The following is a 25,438-nucleotide window of genomic DNA, read 5'->3' as shown; positions in this document are numbered from 1 at the left end:
GGCGGGCAAGTGCAGGGGGGCGGGGGGCTGGGAGGGCCCGTTGACCCTTTACTTCCCACCCAGCGAGGACGGCGGTGCCTGGGCCGGCGGGGCGGCCGGGCCGAGGCGGGGGTGGGGGAGAGGGAGGATCCAGCACCCCACCCCTTGGGGGGCCCGGGGACGCCCGCGAAGGTCATCCTCCGGCAGACGGAGGACTCGAACTCGGGACAGACACAGCCACCGGGACCCGAATCTAAGGATTTACTGGGGAGCCAGACCCAATGAAGCAGAGGCCTGGGGGAAGCGACGGGAGACTCACGGTTTTCTAGAAGAAGGGGTGGCGAGCACGAGGGGGTGGGGAAGAGGAGGAGGATGGAATCCGGCTGAGGCTAATGCAAGACATGGGCTTGTGCAAGGCAAACCTTCCCGAGCCCACGCGCCCGCCCCGCCCTCGTCCCCTGATTCTCTGGGCACGTTCCTCCTTTAATTAAACAGTGTCCGGGCACGATACACGCCGTCCACCTTACACGGATGCAGTGTCGTCTTATATATCTCAATAAAGCTGAAAAAATTATAATTTTTTTTAAAGTGTTCCTTGGCTCGAAGGGGATTTTAACAAGTGAAATGATTTGAAAAGACAAAAAAGGACCCTCGGGGAAAGCAGAATGATGGATAAGAACCTAAAAGCATAAGGTTCAGTGTTTCGCATTCATTGTATTGGCGCGTGGGGGAGGGGAGTGTTAAATTATTTCTTTCTCTTCCTTTCTTTGTTTTTTTTTTTAAGCATTGGAAACTTCTCCTGAGATGAAGTCTTCCCAAAGACACCCTTCTAGACCAACGTGGGATTGGCAGTAGTCCTAGCCCCTCCTTCCCCACCTGCATCTTCCCTTGGGCCCATCAGAAAGAACTACCTACAGCTGGAAAGGCCCTGATGCGGTCCTATCTCCTCACCAGGACTGTGTGCTGCGGGGATTAGGACTCCATGTCACTGGAGTGGGATTAAGAGAGGTTAGTTAACTCCCCCATGGTCACACAGCTATTCATTGATACAACTGAGACTCCAAAGTCTAGTTAGCCTATTCATTGATACAATCAATTCATTGATTAACTTACATAGTTAAGCCTTCTCAAAGACCACCTTTTTAGTAAGTAAATGAAATCCTACCCTGAAAGTGCATTTGGGGCACCTGGCTGGCTCAGTCAGAAGAGCATGCCACTCTTAAACTCAGGGTCATGAGTTTGAGCCCTGTGTTGGGTGCAGAGATTACTCAAATAAAAATAAAATCTTTTAAAAATATAAAAATAGGAATGCATTCAACACAAATGTCAGGATACTAATAGTTACCAAAACTGAGCGTCTACTATACAATTCTATATACTCTATGGGCTAAAATCTCCCATGATAAAACATTTTTAAAAATACATCATATTTACAAGGTTGTTCACTGATCCCAACTGAGGAAGTTTATAAACAGCCTTAACATCCATCAGTTGGGCACCAATAGGGTTAAATAAAGGAGGGGACTTCCAAACCAGACCATTGTGCAACCAACAAAAAAAGCTAGGCGAGTTAGAGTACACACTAGACAACTCCTTTTATCTAGAATTCTGAATGAGGTAGTGACTTTGAGGGGCACTTCTGGAAGTTGATAACATTCGAATTAGTAGTCTGGGTCCTGGTTACACAGAGGAGTGTCCACTTAGGATTCATGAAGTCTCATGTATGTTACACTTTATTAACTTTTTTTTTAAAAGGGACTGAACCATCTCCTTGTGTGCTTGGTATTAAAGGATTTCCAGCAAAGTCAAAATGATAGAATATTGGTAATTTTTAATAGTTCCATAAGATATATTAATAAGTGTAAAAGCAAGTTGTAAAAGCATTTAGTGCATGCCACCATTTGAGAAAAAATATGTACACAACTTCTTGCTTGTGTATGTACAGAAAAGACACTTCCTGAAGGATACATGGGACACTGTTAGTGTAGTTTGTCTCTTGGGAAGGAAATTGGGTAGGCAGCTGGGGAAGAGAAGTGGAAGAAATATTTTCTTTTCAAGGCTCACCTTTTGGTATAATTTGAATTTTGTACCATTAGCACATACTACCTATTCAAAATATTAGGTTACTTTAATTTAAACATGTATTAGTGGTGCGTGAGTGGCTCAGTCTGTTAGACGTCCAACTCTTGATTTTGGCTCAAGTCATGATGTCAAGGTCATGAGATCGAGCCCCACATCAGGCTTCACACTGGGCATGGAGTCTGCTTAAGATTCTCTCTCTCCTCTCCCTCTGCCGGTCCCCCACCTCTCTCTGTCTCTCTTTAAAGAAAAATAATAAAAATAAACATATATTCTATTTACGTAGCACTATTTGGGGAGTAAAGGAGAGTTTTAAATGACTTAGTCCAGATACCTCACTCAGAGTATCAACTTTCTTGAAGGAAAAGGAGGGAGAGAAAATCAATATGCCTGTTTTCTACAAATTGAGCGAACTGAGGATCTTGAAACCAAAACTGCCCAGGGACCCATCTTGGACCAGAGATTGTTTCTATTTTAAAACTCCAAGGTTGGAAGAGGGGAGAGAGGGTTGCTTGAAAGTCTTGGTCTTTGTCTTGGTTTCACCATCTACCTGCTGGGTGACCTTGGGGGAGTCACTTAACCTCTTCACATCTCAGTTTCCTCATCTTCAAAAGGGAGGTAATATTTACCCCTCAGAGTTGTGAGAATAAAATAAAAGTTGGTTATCCCCATGACTGTCACTGCGTCCAGATCCTTACCCTATACAATCTCCTCCAAAATATCTTTAATAACCAGCGAATTATCCACTTCCTCGGACAAAAGGGAATCATCACTTCACTAAACAGCCCGGGTCACCGTTGTTAGAAAGTTCTGTGTTGAGTTGAGCCCACATCTCCTTCCCTATGTGCTTCTCCCCTCTGCAACCCTGCCCCCTTCTACGTGGCTTCCAGCTTCCTTTTCGGGAAAACAGCGCCCCCTCCTGACAGTGCTGGTGTCCTCTTCCCCAGGAGCGGCAGCCCACGTTCTTTCAAGGGCTCCTCCCATGTCACGTGACTCTGCTGCCACCGCCCAGTCTCCTCCTCCGCTGCTGCGTCAGCCTCTTGGTCCATACTGATTGGGCGTGGACAAAAACAACCCGTGGTACACAGGCTAACACCCTCTCCTTCATCCTGTGTTTGGACTGCGGATCCTCCGTAATGGAGAGCGAGGTCTTCCATGTGTCCCTCTTAAACTGTCATCCGTTGTCCAAGATCTTTTCCAACATGAACTTTACTATGTAAAATATGAAGTGTCACCCCCAGCTTCGACAACTAGGCGTCTGCTGACCGTGACTTCTTTGACTTTGTCAGAGTTATCAATAAAACACTAAGTCTCGTGCTGGAGTGATGTGCACTGTCCAGGTTGGCCCGGATCTGAAGAAAGAGAACTTTCTTCAACATTTTGAGGCGACTGCTGATTGTCTAACTTGGGGTGCTACCACCAGCTTTTCCCACTCAGCGTACATGTCCCCATCTATGAAGACTTGGTAAGAGGCTTCGTCATCAAACACATCAAAACACATGTTACCTATAGCATTTCCCAATCTAGCAATTCTCTTTTTAAAAAAGGGAATGAAGTTTGCTGAGCATGAACTACTAAGGAGAATCTTGCTGGCTTCTCAGGGACCATCACTTCCCTAAGTATTTTCCTTTTTTAGTTACTACATTGGAATCCCAACATCCGCCCTTCCTGCCATTATCAGAATCAAATACAATCACAGTTGTGACGCAACTTCACAAAATGTACATGGTAGTGAACCTCTAAGAGTTTATCATCTACTGAATGGGACCTTCCTGGCTCAGTGAAGCTCAAGTCCTCACTGTGCCATGGGTTGGAACACAGATGGGCTGGTTTTTGTTGGTTGTTTTTTTTTTTTTTTTCAAGATGATATTCAAATGGGGGGTTCACAAAATTATACATTTAATGATACATTTTGACTGTTAAGTTGTTTAATGTTTTACTGTCCAAAAATAATTACATCACAATGCCTTTCTGAATGCAAAGGCAAAACAGGGAAGACAATGTTATTGCATGTCTAGATCATGCTAGACGCCACACAAATCCTCATCTTTGACCACCATAGAAACCATAGGAACCACCTATGGAAACCCTCCATTCTGCAGATGAAGACAAGACCCAAAGAGATTAGGGCCATGCAGACAATAAACCCAAACAAACAAATTCCAGCCCAAACCAAGTCTGTTTGGCTCCAGGTTCCTCATGCTTCCCAGTTATCAAGATTTGCTTTCTCTGACTTGCTGGTTACATGGCTGGTTCGTTCCTAGCTCCCCGCAAACACTCCAGAACTCCATGGGTCCTCCCATCATTACCTTTTCTTCTTATTTTCGTAACATGAACAAAGCCTTTCACTTCTTATATTATCCAAAGTTGGCCCCAAAAGGTCAGAAAACCTAAATAACTGACAGCACCCAAGTAAGGCACTGGGCTGTGTGGCCCCATGGTGCAGGTCTTCCCAACCTGGGGAGGGGGAAACTTCTATTGTCCAGATGCCCCGTGGCTCCTGCTCTCCTCCTCCTCCTCCTCTCTCTCCAGCTCCTCAGTGAGCCCATGTGTCAGCCACCTCCTCACCATCAACTCCCACCTTGGCTATCGGACCTCTGGCCATGCCCCACCATTCACTCAAAATAGTACTTCCTGAGTTTTCCAGTGATCTCAGGGCCAAATGCAATGACTTTTCCTCCATTCCTAACTGTTCCTCTGTCCCTTTGAAAAATTTGACCATTGATGACCCATCTTGTCCTCTCCTGTGTTTCAAGTTATCCTGGTTTTCCCACTATGACCCTGACTGCATTTTCTCCAACCCCCTTTCTCTCTCTCTTCATTAATCAAAGGGTCTCCCAAAGTTAGATCCAGACTCTGTAGTTTTTCCTACTACCCTCCTGGGCATAGTCACTGGTTCCAGAGCTGTTAATGGGACATAGGTCTCATAAACAGTCAGTTATGCTGATAACTCTTGAATAAAGTCCTCTCACCACCCCTAGCTTCTCTCTTATTCATATCCAACTTCTTAGGGGCTCCTTCCCCCAAATCCATTTCACCTCTTGACATCACGCACCACATCAAGGAAATGAGTTCACTGTGAACTAATAAATAAGTCAAAAGGACTCTAGCCTAATGGTAGTTTTTAGTTTGCGGTTGTTGTTGGTGGTGGTTTGTGTTGATTTTTTTTTTAAGAGCGATACCTCAACATGTTCTCACATCACACTCTGTAGGATGGTGGTCTAGGGCTACTCTGGCAGCTGTATCCCTTTAAGGTATCAAAGATTCAGGCTCCATATCTCTTGCTGCTTGGCAATCTCTAGAGTGTTGACTTCCTTCGACTTGGTCCAAAATGGCGCAGCACCACCACCAAACTCACGTTTTAGGAAGTAGGATAGAAGCTGATAGTAGCACCCAGCTGCAAGGGATGCTGGGAGGTATAGCCTGTGTCCTGAGAGATCATGAACCGACTTACCTAAGACTCTGGAGTTCTCTTGCTGTGACCGCAGAGAATGGACATCTGAGGACAAGCAGCTGCCTCAGCCGGAAACCCTAAGGAGCCTCAGTTGTGTCTCTACTTCCCTTGACTTGTTTCTATTTCTATAGTAAAGATAGTTCTCCATTGTCATTCATGTTACAGAGTTTCCTCAGCTTGTCTTTTGCCTTTTCATCTCACAAAATTTTTGAAACATGTACCTTTTACATTTTTATGTATTTGGATGTCTTAATCCCATCCTTCATGGATGCTGCCCTCTGTGTCATGCTTATGCTAAGCATACAGTGAACTTTAGAAATATTGGTTCTGGGACGCCTGAGTTGCTCAGTGGGTTAAGGGCCTACCTGCGGCTCAGGTCATGGTCCCAGGGTCCTAGGATCGAGTCCTGCATCCGACTCCTTGCTCACTGGAGAGTCAGCTTCTCCCTCTGCCCGCTGCTCCCCATGCTTGCGCTCTCTCGCTCTCTCTCTCTGACAAATAGATAAATTCTTTAAAAAAATAAAGAAAAGAAAATATTGGTTCTGTTTCTCTGGAGAACCCTGAAAAATATAGGACCCTAAGTAAATCTTTAACCTTGCTGAACTTCAGGTTTTCAGCTATAAAATGGGGGCAAAAATAACCACATGATGCTGTAATAAAGATAGAATTCTGTTCATAAAGTACCTCGAAGGTGCCAACACACAGTAGGCCTTCAATAAAGGTTTGGAATTTCTTCCCTGACTCGATCTCTCAATAGGGCCAGTAAGTTTGCATTGGCCACGGGAGGGCACAAAGAGTTCCCCCACCAGTCTTGAACATCTTTAAAAGGATATTGCCTGGAGGAGGGGACCAAGTCCTGAAACTTCTAAATCATTTACTGTAAACCCTTAATTTTACAAATGTGAAAACAAAAGCCCAGAGCAGCTCATTTACCCTGGATCGGAGGATTAGGGGCATAACAAAAATTGAAACCCAGATTTTCAGGGTTTCTTCCCTGATGACCATGGATCTCTAACTGTACTTTAACCAACTTGTTCAAAGACGTTAGAATTTTCTGCACATGCTTGGAATTCTCAGGAAATTCAGCAAATTGTGAAAACACCTGGGCTTTTCTTATGGATTATTTTAACTGGCTGTGGTTTTAACATATAACCACATGTAAAATATGGGATCTCTGCTATAAAAGACTTCAGGCAAGCCACACCCTTTGTCATGGGGCCCCAGAGCTGCACTCAAAAAAATAGCTAATGGCACTTGTCTATTTGCCATCGCTATTTCGTTTTTGTGTCTGTTTTAGACACTTAATATGGATTGAGGTTAGGGCAAACTTAATATGACTTTATGATGGCATGATGTTGCAATTATCTCATTTCCTATTCACAATCCACGTAAGATTAGCAGTTCCCAAATTCCTCAATTAATCAGACCAATAAAATCAACACCCTCAAAAATTAGAGGGAATGATATCATCTGTCAACTTCAAATTTTGCCAAAGTAAAATTAAAAATGTACACTATTATATATGTCATCATATTGCATGAAAGAAAGGACTTTTAATAGCAAACATAGGACAGAATTTGCAAGTCTTTCTATACATCCAGATGGGATGGCAAATTTTTCTTAAGCTTATTTGAGAGAGGGGGAGAGGGAGAGAGTGCAAGCGGGGGGAGCAGGAGGGGGAGAAGTGGGTTCCCGAGTGATCAGGGAGCCCAATGCGGGACTCGATCCCAGGACCTTGAGGTCATGACCTAAACTGAAGGCAGACAGACGCTTGACTGACTGAGCCACCCAGGCACCCCTGGAATGGCAAATTTTAACAATGCACCTTGGAGAATTCAAGAAGGGAAGTATCATGCATTATTTTATCATCTCTGTTGTCCTCCAAAAAGCAACAAAATTGACTCCTTACTTGTTATAGTTTCAAGATGTGCCCCGTGAAAAAGCTTTCAAAATAAAGAACAAGGAAGAAGGGGCACCTGGGTGGCTCAGTGGGTTAAGCGTCTGCCTCTGGCTCAGGTCGTGATCCTGGGGTCCTGGGATCGAGCCCCACATTGGCTTCCTGCTGAGCGGGGAGCCTGCTTCTCCCTCTCCTTCCACCTCCTGCTCCCCCTGCTTGTGCTCTCTGTCAAATAAATAAATAAAATCTTGTACACTTTGAACATACTTTAAGTTCTGTCCTTGCCATCCTGACTTGGAAGCTTTTGTGGACTAATCCAACAATCGGGCCCACACAGTTTCTTCTGATGGCTTTTCTTCCTGAAACTGGGTCACACTTTCTTCTCTGCCTCACAATTTTCTTCATGAAATCTGGGCAACCTGGATTATACTGGAGCAACTATGGTATTCCGATGTATTTTTCTGATTTTTTTTAAAAAACACCTGATTTGATTTAAACTGAGGAAACTGGTCTCCCCCATGGGAGAATGCAGCTGCTGGTGTCTCTGCTGTTTTCATATTCTTTTTTTTTTTTTTTTTTTTAAATCTTGTGCTCTGGCTTCCCAGAGTTTGCTCCTGCATGACCTACGCGGCCCGGGTGCAGACCGGGATATGCTCTGAGGCCAGTCCTTCCGTGGCTTTGTCGGTTCTAGTCTCCCCGCTACCTTCCCACCGGGCGGCCCCTCGCCCTATCCAGAACTGCAATCTCAAGACGAGCAGAGCTGACTTTTCTCCACGTTTGCTTCCAAGCTCAGCACTTTCAACCGACAAAGTCAAAGTCTGTGCGGAGTCCACACCCCCAACCAGCAGGCTGCCCCCTTGGGCAGCAAAGCTGCTGGTTTGCATGATTAGCTTTCGCAGCTTTCCTGATGAGCTTGGCGCTAGGAAAACTGGGAGGTTTGGGGAGCCCCAGGCAGGAAGGCCTACAGACTCCAGTGGTTCTTATCTGAAGCTCTAGATGTTTTTCAAAAATCAACAATTTTCAGTTTCTTGCCTGCCTCTGGTCAATTACCAGGACCTCAAATGGTTGTTTTTGACCATTTTGGTTTCCTACTTTTTTTTTTCTTTCCAGGGAACGGGCTGACCTTGTCCCACTGCTATACCAGATGTTTCTAAATATCCTTATTGTCTCTTCTTATGTGTTTGAAATATTTGAGACACACACACACACACACACACACACACACACACATTAAATGACAGCAGAAAATTTTTTTTTAATTTTTTTATTTATTTGACAGAGATCACAAGCAGGCAGAGAGGCAGGCAGAGAGAGAGGGGGAAGCAGGCTCCCTGCTGAGCAGAGAGCCCGATGCTGAGCAGAGAGCCCGATGTGGGGCTCAATCCCAGGACCCTGAGATCATGACCTGAGCCGAAGGCAGAGGCTTTAACCCACTGAGCCACCCAGGCGCCCCAGAAAATTATTTTTCACCAAGGAAAACTAATGTCCCGGGGTGGGGGGGAGGTGGTGAGCGGGGAAATAGAAGTGAAAAGACTTCTAAAAACAGAAGTCTTCATTACTCAAGTAGCAGTTCTGTGGATAATTGATTTTTACCATCATCAATATTCTTCAGCACAGAAGCTAAAGTTGGCAAGGGCAAGCCTAGGGAGAGGGGCCCGGGTTGAACACGTGCATCTCGGCTGCCTCTAGTAATACAGCCACACGTGGGGTGGTAAATGCTTGAGGGAGATGACTTTGAGGGGATTCCAAAAATTTCAAAAGACTACACATTCCAAGTAAGTTTTCCAAAAATAAAAAATTACCTCATTAGTCTAGAACTTGTAACTCCGTCTCCATCACCCTCTTTATTCACGGAGAGTGCCTGCAAATCCCCTTTTTTAAAGGGATTAATGTGTTAACTCACAGATGACAGCATGGGTTCCTTAGACACACATCGATGGAAGGAGCTGTGCAGGAAACCTGAAGCAAATATTTATGACTTTGGCTTCCAAGTCTTTTCTTGAAAGGAAAGCATGTTTCCCTTCACTGTCTGGGATAGACTGTCCTTTGGGAAGTGTTTGCATTTGCCCGGGATCAAGAAGGGCTTGAGACTGATTCCCCATTGCTAGAGGAAAGTGTCTCACAACACAAGGCCCTTCAGTATTATTTTTTAAGCATTTTATTTGTAAAGTCATCTCTCCACCCAGAGTGGAGCTCAAACGCATGACCCCGAGATCAAGAATCAAACGTTCCCCAGACTGAGGTGGCTGGGCATCCCCAAATGCCACGTTTTAGAAAAAAATCATGTTGCTTATATTTCTAACAGGCCAAGACATCTAGGAAACAACTCCACCAAACTCTTACATTAAGTTCATAGTATTTTCAATCGAGATTTAATTTCTGAGGGTCAAAGAATGTTGGAGCTGAACAGAAAAGGACTCTTGTGAAAACAGTCGCAGATGAGAATGATCACAGTTATGGTATCATGATAGAGCAAATCATTCATTTCTTAACCTCAAGTGGCCTGAAAGACCAATGCACAGGAAGAACCAAGGCAGAAAACCAATTAAGGGGTCAAATATTTGCCTTAAGTTTTTATTTACTTACATTCTTGCATTTTTATCTCCAAGACAAATACTGTCGTAATTATAATGGGTGATTAATTCACTGGATTTATTATGGCAAAGGCATGCTGTAAACCCTTCCGCTATATCCTATATTCACGTGACCTAAGCCCTAAGAACAGGAAAACAAGGTTCAGGTTCATAACATTTTATATCCCACGATTGCTGGTCAAGGGCAAGAACTGTTTGCTTCTTATCTGACATCTAATTTGCAAGCTTGCCTCCTTCTCTCTCCCACATGACTGGGTTTCTTCTGCCTCAGACGCTCCCCTCCCCATTTTTAGCAGATAAACTCCCTGCCAGTGTCAATGTTCCCACAACTTCCCTCCACCCCAATCCACCTGCCATCTGCCTTCTCTTTCCTCACTCCTGTCCCAAGAAAGGCAGCCTTCCTCTCTCGGGCCAACCCTCCGAGTTCCACTTCTATCAGTTCCCCCTTCCCAAGAACTCTCTCCATTGTCTTCAGCCTGTTGGTCTGGGCTAAGCTGCGTCCTCCCAGGAGCGCTCACACAGGCTTCAGCCTCCCAGTCTAACACGACTTTTCCTCCACCCCACTCATCTACTCATGTTCCCTTTCTCCCTCAGAGTCTGACTTCTCAAAGAGTTGCCTACAAACACATCTTTACTTGCTCATCACCGACCGAACCCACTTGACAATATGGCTTCTGCTTCCGCCATTCCATGAACGCGGCTCAAGCTCAAAGCAACAACTTACCGGCCCCTAAATCCAATGGATTCCTCTTAAAACTTATCTTGCCAGGGCAACAAGCACTTCACACTTTTGACCTCTTCCTACCTTCTTGAAACAACCCTTGGCTTCAGTAACACCCTCACCTGACATTCTTACCCACTTTCTGGCAGTAATAATCACAACCTCTAAAATCTGTGTAGGACTACTGGCTTTATAAATAAAGCATTCCCACAAGTGATACATTTACTCATTTAATATTGTGAATAAATGTGTCATCTGACCATTTACTATGTGGGTGTTCAATGATGAAAATCAGTCCCATCGTCAAGACAATTTTGTTAAAAGTCGCAGAGAAAGGATCAGTCAAAATCAGTACTCCAACTCCCAGCTTTAAAAACCATGCTCCTTCTAATACTACCATCACATGCACTGTTAAAAATATTCAAGTTCCACATCTCAGAAAAAATGAAGACATAACTGATTATCTTGCTGAAAAACCAAGAACCCAATGATGCATACTACCTCCAAAAGAAAATTAAAAGGCTGGATAAAATCTCTCAGATCCTCTTTTCATGCAAAATCTTCGGCATCTATTCAATTATTCATACTTAACATTTCCAAGGCTCACACAGCATCCTAACGGCAACATCCGGTGAGCGCTTGAAGACAGTCCGTCAACTGCTGCTACAAACAACATGTGTAAGTCATTTCTCCCCCTTCTAAAGAAAAAGTCAGCAGCTGTTTGCTAAAAAAATTTTTTTATTGTGGATAAAGACATTGCCAACTTACATATATCATTTTTATTTGGAGTAATTTTTTTTTTCCCGCCTTGCAGTGCTCCTGAGAAATTCAGAAATGCATTGACTTTAGCTCTATAAAACACAGCCCAGTATTAAGGTTGGGTTGTAAATTCCCCACATTTAGGTATTTCCCTAAAAACCAAAGGACAACTTATCAAGTTTAATTAGAGAAACCTTAATAAGTTAAAAAGACTGGCAAATAATCACAAATGTCAGAACATTAAAATACCATTACTTTTTCCATAGGAATATATAAAATAAATTATCAGTTATAGTTGATATTTACAATATTAAATTTTTGTGGATGGAAGACATTTTAAATACTGATATATGAAAAACTTCATTGGCTTGAAAAATCAGATTCAAATGCTTTTAAGTCTGACACATACTGGCACTCCCCCACTAATTCTTATCACTCCCCTAACCTTGAAGATGAAGTTTGTTTTCCATCTACTGATGGGATAAGTATTTTGAGTCTTTTTCCCCTTTGCCTTTAACCATTCAAAGGTTAAAATAAATGGGAGGCTTTATTTGCAGAGGATAGTTAATATTTTAACTGGCTGGTTTTAAGAAAGTCATTCCTTTTCCCCCACGTTTTTGTTATTTTGGTTTTGTTTCCTTTTTTTTTTTTCTTTTAAAAATTGATAATGCCAGGGACTAAAACTCAACCAACCATGATACAGGATTATATTAAAATCAAATTCAATGACTGGATGGCTTTTCTACTATATTATAGCAGTTGAAAACCATTAGGAATGTTGTGAAAAACTGGCAGCTAAAGCAAAATTCAACCACAAAGTTTAGAGAGAAGTAAACAGTAAAAGTACTGTAGTTAAAATATTGCAGTAAAAATACCGTTCGCCAGGTCCTATTGCTAACATAACAATTATATGCTTCATCACTGTATGGTTACTAAAGATTCCTTGAGCAGATGTCTCATCTCTGACACAACTTGGTTTCAGAAAAGTAGATGAGTTATGCCTGGTTTAGATCAACAAACACTTAGTGTGCATACCAGTGAGCTATAGTTTCAGCTATGATACAACTGAAACATTAGGTACCACAACTTGAGGACAAGGTCACATACTTACTTAAATAGCAGCCATGAAAGGACAGGCTGTGATGTTTAGATATGCAATCCACCCATAACAGCTTTCAAACTTACATGAAACTATGGTGGGGGGAGGGCGGGAAGGAAATGCTCAAAATGTCCTCAATGGCCTTTAAAATATGATGATATGCTACACTTAAATATGTAGCATGCATCTCCTTTTCAAATTAAAAGATGAAACTTTTTTTTGCATGTTCTCTTCAAAATGAAGGATCATGTGTCTTTTTTTTTTTCCAACTTAGAAACTTTTATTTCAGATGCTCCACACTGAAATGAAACTTCAATGGCAAGCAGCACATAATTTAGGATGGCCAGTGAAAGCGTCTTTGGAAGGATCATATAAAACTTAAGGGTAATAATTTCATAGAGAAATAATAATGGGCAAAACAGACATGAGGCAGTTTGACAGTTCTAATATAGAACCTGTACAACAATTTCCTTTAAAGTGGACTGAACAAAGAACAGCGATATATATAAATACATTAGCTCGGGAGACAGGTGATGCTCTGAGGCAGCGACATCTTGGCTACTGAACATTTCAGAAAAAATGAGCTTTACCCATCCATACATGAAGACTTCTAATCCTCCAATCTAAATACAGTAGACAGTTACAACAAAATTTACAAATAAACAAATTGAGCCCTGGTCGGGGCCAGGCCTATTTACATATTTGGATTAGTATTATTTTCACCTTTCCTTGTTATACAGATGTTTCTGTTTTCAAGGCATACTGAAATTTACAAAATTCGCATAAATGTACAACTCCCAACGACTAATACAAACACGAACATCCTGATAAAATGAAATTCCAGGTCAAGATTTTTTAAAGAACTACTCCCTTCTACTCCCTTCTCTTCGGTTGCAAACACCCAGCACTGGTGGGGTTGACGTCACTACCCTCAGTGACCACGAGGATGAGAACGGGGGACTCCCGGATCGACGAACCTCTTCCACCCCACCCCAGACCGAGGCAGGAAGTCTCCCGTTCAGTGATATTGCTAATTATAGGTACGTGAGCGCAGCTGTTTTTGACTTAACACTTACACGAAAGCTGTGCGTGCGTGTATGAGCAAACGGTTTTGAGATGATACCTTTAAAAAGATACCTTGGCTCTTTAAACTAAAAATTATATCCCCACTGGAAGTACTCAACGTTGAAAAGGAACAAATGACTGATATACGTAACAATGAGGATGGGTCTCCAGGGAATTATGTTGAGCGAAGAAAAAAGCCCCTCGCAAAGGTTACATGCTGCCTGAGTCCATTTACACAGCACTCTTGAGATGACCCAATTACGGAACTGGAGAGCAGTCAGTGGTTGCCGGGGTCAGGCAAGTACGGGCGGGAAGGAGGAGCAGGGCAGCTCCGAGGCTTGATGAAACTGCTGGGTATCCGCACGGCACCGCAGAGCTGATCACATCGACCCACACGTGTGATACAACCGCACAGAACCAAACACATGCACATTCCACCTCAGGACATCTGTGATCTCCCAGGGACAACCCTGCTGTTGGCCTGTCTACACCAAGTCCTCTCAGGAGGGCTTAAGGGGGAAAAAAAAAAATGACCCATATATGCTTCAGATCAATTGTTTGCACTATACAGATAAGCCACTACTATTTTCTTTTTGTAAATTTCTTGATTATCTTTAAAAGATAAACCAGGTCTCTAGCTTAAATGAGCTTAAAAATCAAAGAAATAAAGAGCTGATATATAGCTACTACAAATTTTTATCTTTATATTTTTCTTATTTTTTATAAATTAAGATGAAAGATCAAATGTTTCTAGCTTAAATTAGGCCAAATCAGGGAAGGAAAAAGCATGTAATATAGCAAACACTTCCTCCTGTGATACCTGCAATTTCTAAAAGCAAAAAGAATATTTTTATTAAGTTTAGAGAATGTACAACTGCAAACAAATACATGACTTTTTCCGAAAGGCCACTTCGTGAGAGAGTACATACATATAGTGTTCACGGTTTCTTTAAAGTGCTACGTATGTTGTCTCTGGCTTGGGAATCACCTATTGCTTTAAAAGGTCTTTCAACACAACTCCAGCGCTGTTGTCAGGTGACACTGGCAAAGGTGTAAATGTGGGCAACACATCTGAGATGGGTTTCAAAAGAAGATGCCCGGGCCCACCGGGTCCAAGTCCAGCTGGGTTAATGAGAGGCACAGCCGCAGAGCGGGGAGCCAAGAATGGATTCACATCTGTTCTTCTACCAGATCTGGATTCCGTGGTATCTAGACGATAAAATGCAAGTTATTCAGTCTCCTATATATTATCAGTTAACACCATACATGTGTTTTAGGTTCCTAGATTTGGCCCCCAAATAAATTTAATTCCTATGCTGCTGGGTCTGGACCCCCTAAGCAGGGTCTGTAACATAAAAAGGGTAAAAAAAGACAAGAAAGGAAGCGAGAGGAATGGAGAAAGAACAGGGGAGGGAGGAAGAGCTGTATGCACACTAACACTTTATCAAACACATTAATATTGTTTGATACTCAAATACCAGTTATATAACTAATGAACTTCACTTACTTTAATGATGGCTTTTCAGGAGGTGTTTTCTACGTTACAATGCAAATTTTCTAACTACTCACCTGAAAGACTGAAGGACTTGAAAACTCCTTTTCCCCCAATAATTATGAGGGCCATGAAAAAAACTGGCACCAATTCCACAGTGATAAAAACCAAGTTTTTTAACCGAAGAAAAACCTGATCCTTTTTTAGACATACAAAGGTTTGAAATAATTCTCTGTTAGATTACTTCTCTATCAAGTTATGCTGAAACTCATTTTTTTATTGGAATAGGTATCTGTTAATGCTCTAATGACCTGGTGGTTAGAATTCTGCTTTATTACCCAAGACGACTAACTTCTTAAGACACAAGTACCACCAAAAAAAAAAAAAAAAAGCTTCTAAAACAAAGAAAGCACTGATACAAATTCATCCAATCAACTTAACGTTGAGCACCCTGGGTCCCCAAGCTTTCCTTCCCTCTAAATGGTAACTTTCCAAACTCTGGAAAAGCTTCCGGTGCTCCTTAGTAAGCTCTGACCCTTGCCACACACTTCCAAATCCAGGATTAAAGACTAAGCTTCTTATTTGGTGCCGCTGTTGTTTTTTAATGTAAACCCTGTACCAGCTCCGAACATCACTGGCTTTTGTCTCTGATCATTCCAAACCAAGGTGGGCACATGTCTTGGTAAGTGAAGAGGGGGAGAAAAGGAAAGAAGACAGGGAAGAAGGGGAGGGGACGGAGGGGAAGGGAGGACAGGGAGTAGGAGACGACACCATAATGCATTTTGGAATCCACCTGAAGATGCTACGACCTAGTGTAGCAAGAAAAAATATGGTTCTGTTTGTTTTTAAAGACTTTATTTATTTATTTATTTATTTATTTGACACAGAGAGAGAGAGAGAGAGAGTGAGTGTTTAAGCAGGGAGAGTGGCAGAGGGAGAGGGAGAAGCAGGCCTCCCGCTGAGCAAGGAGCCTGATGTGGGGCTCAATCCCAGGACCCTGAGATCATGACCTGAGCAGAATGCAAACGCTTCACCAACTGAGTCACCCAGGCAACCCAAGAATAAAGTGTTTTTAGTATACAGTCTATAGCTATTAGATAAAGTGAAGACCTTTTATTGAATTTAGGAGCTAAACCTTTTATCGAAACAAATTTTACCATTTTCCTTTATATAAAAGTTCAGGAAAATAGAAATATTCAGCTAAATTAGACTTTAAGAGAGTTTTTTAAAATTTTAAAATATAAATTCTTCTTTATCCAAATTTAAGTACCTGATGTGAGATAAGCCTGAGAGTATATAATAACATACACCTTTACAGTCCAACTAGCAAAGATTTTAGTCTGTATTAAAATACAAATATTTCAAATAAGAGACTTTTTAATAATGTTTATTGTCTAATGGATTATACTTCAATTTCAACTCAAGAAAATTCACTGCATGCCTATAATATAGGGGACATAAGTCACTTGTAAGGCCCTTACAACCTAGTGAAATAGAAAACCATACATACAGATCCCAGAACAACCAAACCATTTGCTTCCAGGCAAGTGTAAGGTATAAGAATGCGTCAAAATGTTCTTGGATGTCTAAGCCAGTTTACTAAACTGCTCTTATAAATATTACTAACATACCAAGGTTTGGTTATTGAATGTAACACTTAGATGTTCACAGGGAAAAAAACCTTTCTCTAACCATAAACTACACTTGTTTTTTTGAGGGTAATTTGCCATTATATTTCAATTCTTAAGTAGGTATTATACTTTCAGAAATTTATCTTAAGGGAAACATTAATGATGTGTGCAAAAATTTATCAAAGATAAATGATGAACATCACAGCAATATTTATAACAGAGAGGGGCGCCTGGGTGGCTCAGTGCGTTAAAGCCTCTGCCTTTGGCTCAGGTCATGATCCCAGCATCCTGGGATCGAGCCCCGCATCCTGGGATCGAGCCCCACATCGGGCTGTCTGCTCAGCAGAGAGCCTGCTTCCTCCTTTCTCTCTGCCTGCCTCTCTGCCTACTTGTGATCTCTGTCAAATAAATAAATAAAATCTTAAAAAAAAATTTATAACAGAGAAACTGACACAATCTGAACATAAACTACACTTTCAACTCTAATTTAGCAATAAGCACCATTAATTAGTATGAGAGAAAAACAGGTGACCAAGCAAAGGTATACTGGTTCGCCAGCACTTCCAAGAATAATTCCAAGTGGCTTATGTAGAGAAAAGAATTATTCCAATATAGAAAGGAAAAATACTTCATATTGTTTAGGTTAATCTAAGCTAATTAAATATCAGATTGCTACAGAATATATGAAGCCAAAATCTAATGCTTTACTGGAATTTTGGAAGAAGTCACTGCACATTTTCAAAAATACTAAAAATTTAGTTAAGATCACTGTAAAACAATCATAAATTAAACATTCAACTTTTTTAAATTATAGAAAAATAAGTATCTGGTCTTACCTTTAAAACTTTCTGGTACATTTGTAACTGCTTTTCTCCTTCCTGGTGAATCCAGAGGTTTCATATCATGAACAGAAAGCTTTGGTGGTGGAACAGATGGATGAGATTCTGTTTCTAGAAATTTAACAAAAAGTTCTGAAAAAGACTAAAGAAATATTTGGGTTATTTTAGGCAGATATTAAATTATACTCACTACAACCAAGAAAATGTAGCAACTCTAAATATAAAAACACTAATCATGCCTTCTGAATCACTTCTTTATTATTAAGCTTTACGAACCATGAAAACTACTAGTGCTTTAGTTAAGTTTCTCCATTAAAACCTTCAGCAATATAATCAATATTGTTTGATGACAACATTTGTTACAGAACTTACTCATAATTAGCTACCCAATGACACTGAGATTTCCTGCCATCAATGGCATTTAGGACATCCAAGTCTTAAATCATTTTAGTAACTGTTTATGTGGACATGAAACACAATATAGAAAACAAGTATTAAACAGTCATATTTAGTCAATGAATACAGCAAAAACTTACCAATTATCAGATTAAAATAATGTAGTGTAAAAGATTTTATTTTTAAATAATCTCTACACCCAACATGGGACACAAACCCACAACCCCTGCTCCACCGACTAAGCCAGCCAGACACCCCTAGAACTTTCCTTTAAAGTAAGTTTCATGCCATCTGATTTAAAATAGGGTATATTTTTAATCTTCAAACAGCCCTGGGTATGTTACCTAGCCTCAGTTTCTTCTTTATTAAAAAACAAAGTAGGGCCGCCTGGGTGGCTCAGTCGTTGAGCGCCTGCCTTTAGCTCGGGTCATGGTCCCAGGGTCCTGGGATGGAGCCCCACATCAGGCTCCCTGCTCCGCAGGAGGTCTGCTTCTCCCTTCTCCATCTCCCCCTGCTTGTGTTCCCTCTCTCGCTAGGTCTCTCTGTGTCAAATAAATAATAAAATCTTTAAAACAAAAACAAAAAAACAAAGTAAAAAATAAAGAAGCAAACTCCATATTCTAACTCACAAAGCTACTCAATTTATTTTTAGTTTTTTAGTTTTTAAGTAATTTCTACACCCAACATGGGGCTTGAACTCACAACCCTGAGATCAAGAGTCACATGTTCTTCCGACTGAGCCCCCAAGCTTACTCAATGTATTACTGTTCATTCAGACTACTAGGCACTGTGTGTTCATGTTTATTAACTGCCTCCTCCTGCCAGGATCTAAGTTTGTTGCGGGCAGGCACTTTGTCTTCTGGTTTGCTGCTGCATCCCCAAAGTTGAGAACCGTCTGGTACACAGCATGTACTCAGTAAGTGCTCAACGACCAGACACACACATGCATAAAATAAAACCTCTGTCGTTAAGAATCTCACAATTTAGTAGTAAGATAAATGACTCTGTGCCTATAGCAGCATGATCAAATACAAAAGTACCTAATACCGTGAAAAACAAAAGTACTGTATAAATAAAAAGCTAGAATAAAACATAAATGTAATAAAATATTTAAACTGGCTTATTGGGGCACCTGGGAAGCTCAGTCAGTTAAGCATCTGCTTTTGGCTCAGGTCATGATCCCAGGGTCCTGGGATCAAGCCCTGCACTGGGCTCCCTGCTCAGCGGGGGACCTGCTCCTCCCTCTCCCTGTTGGTCCCCTTGCTTGTATTCTCTGTCAATACCTAAGTAAAATCCTTAAAAATAAATAAACAGGGGCACCTGAGTGGCTCAGTGGGTTGAGCCTCTGCCTTTGGCTCAGGTCATAATCTCGGGGTCCTGGGATCGAGCCCCGCATCGGGCCCTCTGCTCAGGGGGGAGCCTGCTTCCCCCTCTCTCTCTGCCTGCCTCTCTGCGTACTTGTGATTGCTCTACCAAATAAATAACTAATGTTAATAAATAAATAAATAAATAAATATACTACACTATAATTAATAAACTGGCTTATTATCCTTAAGCTAATCACCTCTCTGGATCTCAGTTTCCACAACCCCAAAATAAAAGGGCTGTATAATAAAAAAATCTAAAAAAGATATCTGATTTTTGCAAATGCATGTGACGCACAATCATTTCACCACTCCTATTCGGGGCAAGAATAAAACTGGCTCTTACACTATTAAGCACAGATTGTTGATTTGGTCTCAGAGGCGTGTTGGGGACACTTTTTGATCCTCCTCCAAGCCACCCAGTCATCCACCTGGTAACACCACCTTGACCTTCGTGAAGCAACTGAAAGATTATTTTAAAACAGAAAAATATTACCAATACAAGAAAAGAAAAAAATAAGAACTATTTTTACTTGATCTCAGTGGTAGCACACTATGCTTTTCAAGCCCAATTCCTAGTAAGTATCTCCTACTCAAAGAGGCTATAAATACAATAAAGTATCATCCCAAGCACTAAATCAGAGTTGAAGACTGTCAGGTCTCCAAATGTCAGCATTTTGACAGGAGAGGTGGCTTTTAAGCGACAAAGCTAGTATTGCACAAGCTGAACAAATCCACCTCTTCACTATATGAAGCTGCATATCCATATCCATATCCACAGCCACTATAACCATATTCCTCACCAGTATGAACTGGTCCATTTCCACATTACTAAGAAAATGGAAAAGCTGTATAATACAGAGTAAAAGGAGACAATTTTACGGGATGCCACAGTTAAGTTATAAACACATTCAGGATGGCTTTCCATCGTTTAGTTACCTGCTCCATTTCCTCCCTCTTGATACCCAGGATGCTTCCCATTAACCGTAGCACCTCATGGCGCTGATGTTTGGGCGTGTGGAAATGTCCAATGAAGAGGTTTCTCATTAGGACTCTGTGAAAATAAAGAATAGCTCAGGCTAACTCAACAGTTATCCCAGTTATCCCCGTATTTAGTGTAAACCACAATAAACAATAAACATATAGGTATTTAATTATACTTTAAAAAGTTACCAAAAAACACTAAACAACAAAATATTTTGGAATACTTAAAAAGAAAACCTCTTGATAACTTTAAACAAGGACATTTCAAACAATCTAAAAATGCGTACCTTTTACAACATCAGTTATCACCCACTCATTTTCTCCCATCGAATCGACCACCTGAGACAGTGCTCAGTGACACTCAGTGTCTGTCCAGCTTCTGCCTTAAGACACTCCCGATGTCTCCCTCCTCACCTCGAATGGTGAGGACAGCACTTGTGCTTCACCACAAGTATGCTCATAGTTCCCCACTCACATTTATTACAAATTTGCTAATAATATCTAAATCTTTAAAATATTAATATGTTACGTATACACCCAGGTTCCAGACCTAATACACTGAAGCAAGGTACGTTCACTGAAGGACACCAAGAGGGAGCTAGAAAGACTGCTAAGAATAAAAGTTTTTATTTCAGGTACTTCCTAGCATGGTGATGTTTTAATTCTTCTGTATGGTTTTAAGAAAAAGAATTTGAGCTGGGATAAATCCATTTAAAAAATCAAGAGAAAAAAAAAATCAAGAGAAGTTATTCTACAGACTCCTCCCGAAAACGAGCTACATCTCATCACCATACAAGAAAAGGCTTTTAAAAACTTAATCGCATATAAACATCTACATGTAGCGGCTGTTATTCCCGTAAAGGTAGTCTCCATAAAATACATAAAAGTTAAAAAGAGCATACTTGTCCACTTTTCCTTCTGTGCTGTTTACTAAGTTCATCAATTTCTTTTGTACATCATCCAGCATTTCTTGTCGGAGTTCATCTGTTTTAAAACATGTGATAAAGATAATCATTAACTGATTAAAACAGCCTGGATGAATATACAATGAGATTTATAACATCTTCACTGCAAATTTCAAATATGTACACTTATTCTAATTAGTAATATTTAATGACTTCCATCTCTTCTTTGGTTTAGGAACTGGGCTTTCTGGTATAGAAATTACCCAACAGCCAGAGTACGCTTTTATTCACACAGCTTATCCCCAATAAAGTATTCAATTCTTTAGAAGAAAATTTAAACACCAAAAACGGGTTTTCATTCTCTTCAGAAACTTAAAAGCAAAAAAGAGATTTTTCACCACTGCTTCCTTGCATAAAACATTTCCAGAGTCTCTCTTTAATGGGGGAGAAATGGAAAGGACAATTTTAGATTTTCCTGTTTCCATTTTCCTGGCTGGACTCTGGTTTTTGGTGAGCAAAGAAGAGTATTTAATATAACTAAGAGCATGGCTCCGGATGCAGCTCAGAGGACAGAGTATTCTGAGGTATACAGGTTGTAAAACCCAATTCAGATCACTGGTCTAACACACTCATCAAGATAACTATAACTTTTATGATTAACTCAGAAGAATGTTGGACTACTTCATTTTATAATTCTTATTTAAAGAAGAAGCAGAATCTGTGAAATCTTGGTGGAACAGCTGGAATCCAAGCAGTATTACAGGCACAGTCTAGAATTACAACAGGAGATACCCTGTTCATAAATCCGACCATGCCACGGGGCCAACTATTCCCAGACAAAGGAACTCTCAGCCAGACCCATGGAGTTTTGGTACCTGTCACCTCAGAAATGGATAATTTAAGCTGAAGTAGATGCTTATCCAAGCTACATTACAAGTTTGGTTCTGAAAGAAGAGAAGAGATTGCTCTGTGGCAGAGCTCTACTTTTCAAATCAAGAAACACTCCAATCCAAACGCTAGACTCTGACCTCTTTCCACAAAATAGACTTTGAATTATGCTGCATTTTACTCGTGGTAGCTGGATACAAGTCCCCTTGTCAGATACAGGACTCATAAATATTTTCTCCCATTCCATGAGTTGTCATTTTGCTTTCATGATGTTATCCTTTGAAGTACAAGTTTTTAATTTTTGATGAAGTTCAACTTTTTTCTTTTGTTACCTGTGCTTTCAGAGTCACATTCAACATCACAAAGATCTATTCCTGTGTATTCTTCTAAGATTTTTTATAAATGTAACTCTAAAATGCAGGTCTATGATCCATTTTTAGTTAATTTACACACACGGTATTAGGTAAGGGATCAATGTGTTCTTGTGCATGTAGACACCCAGCTGTTGCAGCACCACGTTTTGAAAAAACTCTTCTTTTGGCACCTTTGTTGAAAACCAACTGATCAGACATGTATGGTTTATTTCTGGACTCTCAATTCCTACTACAAGACTTCTGCATATGTTTTTTCTTTTACCTGAAAAGCTCTTTTCCATCAGGATACTTACTAACTCCTATTCACCTTCACGTCTAAGTTCATAGGTCACTTCCTCAAAGTTTTCTCTGAACCCTACAGATTAGCCAGGTCCACTTGCTTTATGTTTTGAATCACCCTTGCACAATGCCTACTATTCAGTTCAAGTACTAAACGTCCAGTTTAACGGTCTGCAATGGCTTGTGGTTCTTCTAAATTGCAAAAATCTAAATTGCATAATGTAATTCATTTATAGGCTAACTTTACCAAAATAGAGATGGTTGCCATAACCATATTATAAAAGCAAGGTTTGTGTTCGGAAAATCTACTACAAACGTTTCCTTTCCTGTCTTTCCAGTAAGGAATTTAAGCTTGGACATTAAAAAGAGAGAGAGAGAGAGAGAGAACAAGATTACTATTAAAATCTGAGTCAGTAAAAGACATTTTAGATTCTTAACATGCATGTATATACTATGAACACGTGCTGCTATCTGGGCCCTTTCTATTACTACATTCTGAATGTAAGTAGAATTCTCAATTATTCGAGGAAGAACAGCAAGTAAATTAATCTCTTGTCAATGTTCTCAATTAACCATTCCACTCATGGACTACAGTAAGAGCCCGAGTAACGACGGGCAGAGTCTTCTGTTTCATCCTCCTCCACTATGGAAAGGTAGCAGAGAAACAGAGGTCAAATTTACCTCTACTTTCCCTTTCTCTCAGACCTCCACCTACTTTCTTCCCAAATTAATGATTTTTTATATTGATTATATATTAAAATAATAATATTCTGAGCTATATAAAATGTGACTAAGATTAACTTCACTTGCTTTAACATGGCTACTAAACATGTGGCTTGCATTATATTTTTGTTGGATAGCACTGCTTTGGAGCATAACCAGAATGTAACCACTATAATATACTGTCTCTTATTTAAAAAAGAAAGATAAAACTGAATGATAGACATCTTCAGAGTAAAATTGACAGAGGAAAGAGTTGATTTTGCTCTGATTAAAATTTTAATAAAATAATCTGGAAAAACTTAATTTTGTTCTATAAAAACAGATCAAGAAATCTATCTTAATAAAGTTCAAATCAAGGGGCACCTGGGTCACTCAGTCAGTTAAGCATCTGACTCTTGATTTTGGCTCAGGTCATGATCCTGGGATGGTGGGACAGAGTCCAGCATCAGGCTCTGCCCTCAGCAGGGGGTCTGCTTGAGATTCTCTCGCTCTGCCCCCACCCCCGCCATTCCCCCCTCAGCCCCCTCTTCTCTCTCTCACAAAATAAATAAATAAATCTTTAACAAAAACCAAGTTCGGGGCACCTGGATGACTCAGTCGGTTAAGCATCTGCCTTTGGTTCAGGGCGCAACCCTAAGCTCCCAAGCCCTGCATCGGGCTCCCTGCTCAGCAAGGAGCCTGCCTCTCCCTCTCCCGCTCCCCCTGCCTGAGTTCTCTCTCTGTCAAATAAACAAATGAAATCTTAAAATAAAATAAAGTTCAAGTCAAAGATATTTTCTTGATGAAATTCATTAGTATCAGTATAATTTTGATTAAAATCTCTGTTCTGAAAGGTAAGATCAAAACATCCTAATGGCCAAAATAATAGGGTAAAAATTTCTTAAAACTCATCAGAATACAAGTTAGTCCTAAACAAATGTGATAGAAAACTGATAACTCTGCATATCCCTGCAGGCATGCAGAGGGCTGTTTCAAATTCAAGTAGTAGTTTAAACATATTCTGATATTAAAGTCTACAAAAAAACCCTCAGAATTTGGAGGGAAGGCTTGGAAGAATGGTACTAAATAGGAAAGGCTTAGAAAAGAAAGTCAAATACTGACTTCAAAGGTCCCTACGGACTTCTCTTTTTCTCTAGGCACCCTGATTTTCCTCCCATCAGAGATTCTAAATATTTCTCCACAAAAACCGAACACTAATTCAAACCACAATTTGAAATCAGAACTGTATTTATATGGGCAGACAAAATAACGGTTATTCAGAAATGGGTTTTTAGCCAAATATAATATCCCTGTGAAATAATCTAACATGCCAAAATAATTCTCTGGAAGTTAAAAAAAGAAAATAAAAGGCAGGGGGATACGCTTTAAAGTTGAACAATAAAGCAACTGAGATTTAGTCTATTTTAGGGGAAGGGTTACCCTAAATATACGCCATCCTAAAGCCTGCCGTATGACAGCCTCTTCTCCATAATGCCTCGAGAGGACACCGTGGTCCTCACCACGTGATTTAAAATCAAAACTGAACATGAAACATACTGACTATAACAAATAAGTCCATCATAACTTTACATTTTATTTGTGATTAGTAACACTGCACTATAATACTGTCTTTAGAGCACATCGTAAAATTAAGTCACACTCCTTACAAAGTCATCTGGCTATTGCATGACTTAGCTCCCTTGGACAAGACTCAAGTCAGATTTATTTAACAGTCATCTGACAGAGAAAAGAAAGGTGATTGGAACAGGACTTGAGGGTCAGAAGACCTGCATATGAATCACGGTCCTCTCACCAGGGCCAGATGCTGTTGCCTATTTTGTAAAATATGCATGCTTAATCTCCAAGGATTTTGAATCTACTGATTAAATGCGACTTTTCTAAACAGTGAAGTGCTATATTAAGCATTAGTACTCACT

The 25,438-nt window shown here is 40.6% G+C and overlaps 1 protein-coding gene across 2 annotated transcripts in view; it reads right to left on the bottom strand.

The window, feature by feature from the left end:
* Positions 1-12,139: 12,139 nt before the first annotated feature.
* Positions 12,140-25,438, bottom strand: part of TRIP11 (thyroid hormone receptor interactor 11) — a 67,910-nt gene continuing 54,611 nt past the window's right edge. For both annotated transcript variants that reach the window (XM_080808262.1, XM_080808263.1), the window contains exons 17-21: positions 21,256-21,337; positions 20,309-20,423; positions 19,716-19,832; positions 17,607-17,751; positions 12,140-14,856 (exon numbers count right to left, since the gene is read on the bottom strand). In XM_080808262.1, the coding sequence (XP_080664388.1) occupies positions 14,636-14,856; positions 17,607-17,751; positions 19,716-19,832; positions 20,309-20,423; positions 21,256-21,337 (680 nt within the window). In that variant the 3' untranslated portion in view covers positions 12,140-14,635. The remainder of the gene's footprint in view (positions 14,857-17,606; positions 17,752-19,715; positions 19,833-20,308; positions 20,424-21,255; positions 21,338-25,438) is intronic.

The sequence above is a fragment of the Martes martes genome (genome assembly GCF_963455335.1).
Source record: "Martes martes genome assembly, chromosome: 7".
Lineage (NCBI taxonomy): Eukaryota > Metazoa > Chordata > Mammalia > Carnivora > Mustelidae > Martes > Martes martes.
Note: the sequence above shows the minus strand (reverse complement) of the source record. Positions and strands in the feature narration are given on the sequence as shown.